Here is a 9,012-nt window from a genome sequence, read left to right as displayed (position 1 = left end):
CTACTTTTGCTTTAAAAGCTTAACTCTCTTACGTCGTTTTCATACTAAATCGCCCGATTTCCTGGTGAGTTTGCTCGCTTAACTGTCACCTAATAGTGGACAGTGAAGTAGACGCGGGGACAAATGACACCGAAAGGTGAAAGGCCTGAACTTCTTCGCTGTCACAGCCACTAGCCAAATCATTTATTCAGCAAATAAAGCCGTACATAACAGGGACACTTGAATTAATTAAAGAAAGAAAGAAAGAAAGAAAAGAAAGAAAGAAAGAAAGAAAGAAAGAAAGAAAATGATCCTCGTAATGCAAACATAAATGCTTCCTCTCCTCAATCCCATTAAAAAAAAATAGCAAACTCAGTTTTGGAATTTTTGAACAAAAAAGTGGGGAATCACCGCTTGCTTAATCGAGGTATTTATAAATAAAATCTGAAGCTGGATGAATGCCTGTAAACTGAAATAACGGACCAGGGTGTAATCGAATTAAGAAAAAGCAAAAGGTTCACGCCTGATTTAAAATTAAAAACGCCAGCTAATAACCAGCCCCTCTAACTGCTAAACAAACACTTTAGTTCACTTATTAACTAAAACGCGACGGGGTGCGCGCGACCGCCCTGCGAAGACAGCAATGCACGCGCGGCTTCAGGTTTGAAGGCAGGAAACGCCTTCCGATCTCCGCTTCATTTAAAGACACATTCGACCTGATAGTCGTTTAAGCCAATGTTAAAGCTATTTACACATTTCTATATTAGTACACTTAGTAAAAGTAAAGCAATAATAAACGTGCTGCGCCATCCAGTGCATTTAGCTCACTAAGCGCGCTGCCCGTAGGAGAAGTCGAGGGTTTGGCGAAGGGGGTTACGGCCACTTGAAGTCTCCGTTTGACTTGCAGCTTTGCTTTAAAAGGCGGTGACCGGTGCCTTTACAAGTTACACTGGCGTGAAGCTCACGTAGGCTTTAGTGCTCCGAGTGATTAGACTGACATTATAAATAGTTTAAAGGCTAGTTCAAAAGTGCTAAAGCTACTTCGATACTATACATAAAAGTGACGTACCATAACTCATCGAAAAATGCCGTTAAAAAACCAAAACAAAACAGAACGACAGCATTAATGGAATTCGGTTTTGCCAACTTTTCTAGCGCTCTTTATTGAAATAAACAGAGGAATTAATAAGTACAGTTATTTTAGTTCGCTTTCTTTTTGTTTCGCTGCGATCAAAGCTCAATTTGCAGTCAAGTCTCGGCATAGCTCAGTAATCCCGCAACGTGCATGGATTGAAGATTTTGTTTCTTTTTTGTGAAGATTTCATTTATACATTTAAATAGTAAAAAGAAACAAAAAAAGAGAGCAATTGTTAACCATTATATTAAGCAATCAGAAACAATTTTTGGCGTAAAGTTGTTTGTTTGACTTCTCACTACTTTACGCATTGAATTTCATCTTTAGCAAAATTATTTAAAATATAATAAATCTTACATCAGCTTAAGTAAAAACCAATCGAACCTCTCGAGTCGACTACACTAACTGTTGGCAAATAATAAATACGTCAGGAAATTCGATGGATACTATCGAGCACTATAAAATAATAATGATTAGAATAATAAAAAGGGTGACAAGGTGGCGCAGCGGTTAGAACTACGAAACTGCCACCACGCAGCTCCGTGTAAGTTTGTCGCTCACATCTTTTTAAAATTTGTATTATACTTTCAACTCTCGTTTATTTCCACAGCCACAGAGTCCGAATGTGTGCCATACGGAGAACCGGCACCCAACCCCGGCTGGATTCCTGGCCTTGCGCTCATCTCCGCGACCCCAATATACTAGAAATGGCTTCATAAAGTAAATGGATTAATGTAGATGATACAAATAAAACAACACCCATAATAATAATAATAATAATAATAATAATAATAATATGCTCATTGCGTGGTATCAAAAAGTGGGGGCGCCTGCTCATGGTGTAACGCTTTGCCGTTGTGCTGTTGTCCATTGGTCGGAATTTGTGAATTAAACTTTTGCCCCAACAGACAAACTGTCCCGCTTGGCACCGCCATCTCAGACTCATCGTCTGCCTTCAGCTCATCTCCCAATTCTGGATCTTCCATTCTCAGATGTTTGCACCATGAGGCCAACACATTTAATGTCGTAGCGAATCGAAATTTGATTAAACGAAATCAGACATGATTTTTGTTGTAAAAGCGACCAACCTACACATTGCATAAGAAATGTGGCACATAAACTGGAGACATTAGGTATTGCGTTATACATTTTAATAACGTTTTAATACAAATACACACTTGGTGACACTGATCACCTTGGATCCCCTCACCATCATGTACTGAACTGCTCACAGGGACATTTTGCTGTTTAAAGTCATTTCAAAACGAGCAATTTTATCCAGGTTATTATTCATTCTCTGGAACCCACAAACAAGAGGCTTCCCACCACAGTATGAACATTCTCTATCGTTTATTCGTTTTACATGAAGCTGTGATGCAAGAAAAAAATGAACAAACATAAAATTCGCGGAAAAGTGTTGAGCACGTCCGGCCCTGTTGTATTTTGACTGGTCTCCTCTTACTCAACTACGGCGTTTGGGTCTCTTTACTTTTACATGTCTGTTCAATAGCTTCATTTATCCTTATTCTGCATGTGCTATTAAGAATCCCAAGTAAAGTGCCCCGCAATCCAACGACGTCGATCCCCAAGCAGAGAGAGGGGGCTGCGGAAGACCCGGAGTTTTGACAGGCGGGAGCGGGGCAAGGCAGTTTGTGGCGCCGCTGACCCCAGCGTCCTCCTCGGCGTTGCGACTTGTCCTCGCTAGATGGCTCTTGAAACGTACGGTGTGGACGCTCCATATGCACTCCGCCTGCGGTTTCGGGAAATTTGGTTTATCGATTTCATCGTAAGAAAAAAAAAATTGTAAATGTGAACGATCTGACCTGCGGAATATTTATAGCCGTGTCTTCTAATCATTCCTCTCCAATAATCCACGTATTTCTTAAAGACAGAAGCGCTTATATATATATATATATATATATATATAACTGTAAATCTTTTACATATACATCTGGATAAACGTGCGCGTAAACTAACTCTTCAGATCACCATTTTATCATTAGCCTATTTAAATACCAATTTCTGTAACCGTCAGCTCTACGAAGAAGCGCCAACACCTGCGGAGTACGCGGCGAGGTCGGGACTGTGCAGCGTTACACTTGCCTTTAGCTGTAGTATTTGTCACTTGTTCTCATTTAAAACCATCACATTTCATTATTTTGGAGAGGATTTAAAAAAAAAACACTTCAAAAATTTTACAATTTCGTATTAGGATCACTTTTCCTACACCAACGTAAACGAAGCTCATAAACATTAAATTACAGATACAGGGAAAAAAATGACATATAATTACAAAATATGTGTGTGTGTGTTAATCTATTATCTGTACCCACCGCAGGGTCACGAGAAGCCGGGGTCCGTCCCGGCAGCGTCGGCGCAGCGGAGGACAGTAAAGGTTCAGGGCTTCACAGATGACTTAGATGGCAGCCCAGGACTCGCACCGGTGTCTACGTTCTGTACGTTTAGCAACACAACACACCGAGCCCACCGGGTGATACATATTATAATACGTATTAAAAGGAATCAAAAAGGCGATTATTAAATACAAGTAAAGCGTTTTTAGCAATTAAAAAGCAAAATGAAGTGCTGAATAAACGGCACTAATAATAAGTAATGGGAAATGCATCCCGCAGTTCATATCACATCATTTAATAAGCATTTTATTGTGTGGTCTAATTAAGCAATTTACAGCCGACTATTCGCGTCTCCGTTCAAGCCATTGCGCCTCGTTCTTTTAGTCAAGATGCGATTTGTCTTTCGCCAATATTTCCGTAAGGTCAAATGATCCTGTCTTGGATGGCGGCAGATTAAAATGGTGGGTATTAATATGGGCTCCTCGTGTCTGGCATGGCAATATCACTGAACTGAAGGCAGGAAAAATATTTTAAATACACAAGTGCAGATATTTTCCCTCGTATTTTAACACTGATAATGGCATAAGGGAAAGAATGGTTGCATTTCTAGTTTGTAAAAAAATCCGAAAATAATCCGAACGATATTTTTTAATTACGTGTTAATTTGTTTTCTATATTTTGTTTTTGATGTTTATATAATACAGGCGACTCCTTTTAAAATATCAAAAAGTCACACTACCGGCTCTGCTTTTTAACTCACAGGTCCGATTTGCTTTTAAAACACGAAAAAAAAAGGAAAGTTCAATGTCCCTTTACTGGAGCCGAACCAAACACAAGGAGGCACTTCATCAAATGTAAATATGATCTGAGAGACTACTGTTATTTTGTTTTATTTTTTCCAAGGGATCAAAGAACCACAGTGCAATTGTTTACAATACAAAGCTTTTAAAACCCACTGCATAAAAAACAAACTCGGAAGTATTGATTTATTGGTGGAATGCAGGATTAATAATGTGGAAATCTACATAATAAAATAAGATGGCATTTTATATTGTTTAGATATAGCTATATAAACAACACAAATCACTGCTGGTAAATAATCAGCAGAGTCGTGAGACTTTTTAATTCAGACTTGGCTGCAAAACAAAGAGAGAAAAGAAACGAACTTGAGGACCGTGTAGTTCAGGTATGCACGTGGAACTGACGGGGGTTACCCACGTTATACTGGTTTAGGACTGAAGGGTCACATCAGAAGGCATTACGAGGTGATTAAAGAGGGAGTATAGGATCAGATAGATAGACAGATAGATAGATAGATAGATAGATAGATAGATAGATAGATAGATAGATAGATAGATAGATAGATAGATAGATAGATAGATAGATAGATAGATAGATAGATAGATAGGTTAATCAAAGGGTGCAGCTCATATAGCACTTGGAATGATGTCGATCCGGAGCAGCAAGTGTATTTTTGGTATGATAAAATATCACGAAGCTTAATTACGATTTAAAAGCAGGGCGTAAATACGACGTCGAAAAATGGTAAAAAAGAATGAAAAACGCTAGAATGTGCATTTAAAAATTTAACAAGACAAGGCAAAACAGATGTTATAGATGTCTAAAGATGCCAAAATACATTTAACTGAGTTGACTTCGATGTACTGAGGTCCTTTCAAGAAGCCGCTGTAGAAAAACAAAAAATGAAATAAACAACAAATTGGTTGTGTTACGTCTTTTAAGTATTCGTGTAAATAAAACGCACTACATTCCCCGTTGATGCCTACTGAACTGGGCAGTTTCAAAAGTGCTGAGTCTAAATGTGGACAACTTCTAATGTTTTTTCGTGGACTAACACAGACTCAATGAAGGTGGATTTTTATTCGACCTGTGACCCTAAATTATTTTGCGCATCTTCTGTTCTTATTCTCTTGCACCAGGCCGTCCATTAAAAGCTACTGCGGTTCTTGTTTATTTGGAGAAATTAAATCAGACGTGTTTATCGTTTACTACCATAAAATAACCTGGGTGCAGAAGTTATGCCTTTTAACATTTGTCCTATAAAACATTATAAATTGTTTACGCCGCTAAAAAAGATAAAAATATCTTTCTTCTTCATTAGAGTTAATAGAATAATTATGAGCAACATCTAAACATTTTACTCAGAGTAAAGCACTTACATTTGCCATCGGTTATATGTGTAAAATATATTTTTGTGAAATTCTGAAATGCATTCGTTCCTATGGTAAGCCGTGCCATTAATAGCTTAACAATACAAGGCTCCATTGAATTCTGCGCTTCTCCAAATGACGCGCATGTAAAGTGCGCGAGTTCGCTGTCCAATCAGCGCGCAGTCTCTCACAGTTTTGTCCAATGGGGGATTTAACCTGCAGGTGGCAGTTTGGTTATCAATCCATCCCGCACAGTTCTCATCTCAGCTTGAGTCAATTGCACGAGAAAGTCGCCTTTTTGACCCGCTACCAGGGAAAAAAACAAGGACAAGGAAAAAATAAAAAACACGAAATATATATATATATATTTTTATCAACTGCGATCTGAGTGGATATTCTGTTTGGACACATGCAACAGCTCGACACTGACTCTTTGAAGCAATATCAAGCTGCGTGGCTCGGCGCTGAGCCTACGAGTAAAAGTTACTTTGTTTCCACGCAAGTGAAACTTCGGGCTGGACGCTTCATCTGACAAACTTGGCGGCGCTTTCGTCCCAGTTCTAAAGTCCCTTCATCCTGGTTGGGGTGATTTAAAGCCAGGAGGGCTTCTGATTGTCGATGATCACAAATGTTAGCGATAGGGCAGATGGATACTAACCGCCAGAGCGCTTTCGTTTTGGGCAGTACGCCCTTGGCAGCTCTTCATAACATGGCTGAAATGAAGACATCTTTATTCCCGTACACTCTGCAGAACCCAGCGGGTTTCAAAGCACCTTCGTTAACAACTTTGAACGCCCAGATCCCTCTCGGGACGCCACACGGAATTAGTGACATTTTGGGTAGACCCATCACCACGGCCGGCAATCTTCTGTCGGGACTTCCTCGGATAAATGGACTGGCTACGACAGCTGGGATGTATTTTAACCCTGCGGCCGTTTCCCGGTACCCCAAGCCTTTGACGGAGCTGCCCGGTAGAGCGCCCATCTTTTGGCCCGGAGTTGTTCAAGGATCCCCTTGGAGAGACCCTCGAATCACTTGTCCAAGTAAGCCTGTCCAAAAATTTAAGTGTCTTGTAGTTTGTATTGTAGAAAGACAACAAATCAATGTTATGGATACACGCGACAGTCATCATTACGAACGAAATCTCAGTTTTCTGTAAATAGCATAGCAGAGGTATTTTTTTTAATTAAAAGTGCGGCTCGTTAGTTATTATTATTGTTACTGTTATTATTTCATGCATCCGTTGATCGAGATGATTTCACCCGAACAGAACTGTAAAACGCTTACGTTCTATTTATTCCACCTGCTCCTTCGTGATCCCCGCGCACACGTACGCCTTTGCGTTGCCCGTTTATTAAGAACGAGGGGCGCCACAGTCATTTGACTGCCGTACGTTGGGGGGTTTCTGCAGGTCGGCCGGCGTGTCTGTTTTGGTCAGGAGCTGTGCAGGCGCATGTCCCACAATAACACGTGGTTTTCATTCTGTGTTGTTTTCAGCGCAAACCAACATGGTACTGGATAAAGACGGCAAGAAAAAGCACTCCCGACCCACGTTTTCAGGCCAGCAGATTTTTGCTTTGGAGAAAACCTTTGAGCAGACCAAATACTTGGCAGGTCCAGAGAGAGCGCGGCTTGCCTACTCGCTGGGGATGACCGAGAGCCAGGTCAAGGTAAGCCGATCCGGGGGGCTACACTGGAGTGTTCGGGTGGGGTGGAATGGGGGTTCAAGCTGTAAATGAGCCCGCTGACTGAGTTGACATCAAACTTTACTGAGATTTCTGTGCTTTTGACCCCTTGCCATGAGTGTGTAGACTATGAAGTATTGATCGCACTTCAGTGGATAGAAAATTGATTAAAAATGACATGGCCAAACGAATCTGAAGATAGACGAGGACTTGTTTGATGCTGCTGCAAGGAAATCAATTTTAGACACATTCATATTTCTATTTGCAGTGATCATGAATTACAAATTTCATTACAATCATTTTCTCTTGCTAAGTTAATTTCGGCAACATTTCACCACAAAATACAACATGAAAGCACTTTACAAAAATATGTATTTCTCAGCAGAGTTTCATGGGCGGCCATAAACAGTAATTCAATATTTACATCACTCAAGTACTTGTAGAAACGAGCGAGTAGACCTAATGTTAAACCGAGCCGAGGAGAAGCTCGCAAGTGCGTCCGATGGCGGACATTCTGGTCAGTTTGCCCACCGGTGATTCACTTTGACCTTCTTGTCCACAGGTGTGGTTTCAGAACCGAAGAACGAAGTGGAGGAAGCGACACGCGGCAGAAATGGCATCAGCAAAGAAGAAACACGACTCGGAAACGGAGAAATTAAAGGAGAGCTCGGATAACGAGGACGATGACGAATATAATAAACCTTTGGACCCAAATTCGGATGACGAAAAAATAACAAGACTTCTGAAGAAGCACAAAGCCACGAATTTATCTCTAATTAGTCCTTGTAGCAACAGCTCGGACACGTTGTGATAGGAGGAAAGGAAAAAGAAAAGACTTGAAGAGCAAAAGACGCTTCTAAAGCGGATCGAACCAGGGTATCAAGTGTAATAAAAGGCTGAAATGCAACTCGATGTTCAAAGTGTGTGTTGTACAGATTAAATTGTATGTGAGATGTATATATTTTTTACTGAATAAGTTATGGAATTAAACAACTCTATGATGTAAATCACCCGGAATGAAACTTTTATTTGTCATTTCCTTCCACTTGCCTTTTATCTTCTTCATTTTACTGAATTTCGGAATCTAACAATCAAACGCGGCAACTGGATTTTGTTTATGTGAGAACGCTTGTTCGAAAGAAGCAAACCCAGATGTACTTTGAAACTGTAAAAATAATTTGCTTATTTCTTTAAACATGCATTGCCCCTTTAAGTTTAAGGGGTTTTACTATTTTATCTATCATGTGTCAAAACATAAATTGTTTCTGTGTTGGGTAAAATTACAATGAATATGGCTTCCAAGATAGCTGGGAGAAAAAAAAAGTTTTTATTGTCAATAAATTATTTAACAGTCTTTTGCTTTTAAAATAAATTATATTATTTTGCCGTTTTATGAATGCTTTATTTCCATTACGAAAAAAAGTTATAGCAATTAAGCATGGGTTTTATTGCCTACTGTTCAAATAAAATCGTCCTTAAACCCTATTAATTAAAAAAGAAAAAAAACAACAACTCAGTAATATTTCGGAATTCTGTAAGTTTGTGGAATATAACATTTTTATTTCTGTGCATTTGGTTAGAAGGTGATTTTTTAAAAAAAGACCTTTTCAGTCGCGCATATTAACGGAATGATATTTTAGACAGCGCACGGGAGTTACCACCAAGATATTAGTTTAGATAGCCGTTAG

At 39.6% G+C, this 9,012-nt stretch overlaps 1 protein-coding gene across 1 annotated transcript; it reads left to right on the top strand.

Moving 5' to 3' along the window:
* The first annotated feature begins 5,881 nt into the window (after positions 1-5,881).
* Positions 5,882-8,680, top strand: nkx6.2 (NK6 homeobox 2). Its single transcript, XM_039770549.1, has 3 exons — positions 5,882-6,682; positions 7,137-7,309; positions 7,887-8,680. Exons 1-3 carry the CDS (start codon positions 6,268-6,270, stop codon positions 8,133-8,135), a joined length of 837 nt encoding a protein of 278 aa, XP_039626483.1. The 5' UTR covers positions 5,882-6,267; the 3' UTR covers positions 8,136-8,680.
* The last annotated feature ends 332 nt before the right edge of the window (positions 8,681-9,012 follow it).

This window comes from Polypterus senegalus, chromosome 1, assembly GCF_016835505.1.
Source record: "Polypterus senegalus isolate Bchr_013 chromosome 1, ASM1683550v1, whole genome shotgun sequence".
Classification (NCBI taxonomy): Eukaryota; Metazoa; Chordata; class Cladistia; order Polypteriformes; family Polypteridae; genus Polypterus; species Polypterus senegalus.
This window is presented reverse-complemented; position numbering and strand designations above follow the sequence as displayed.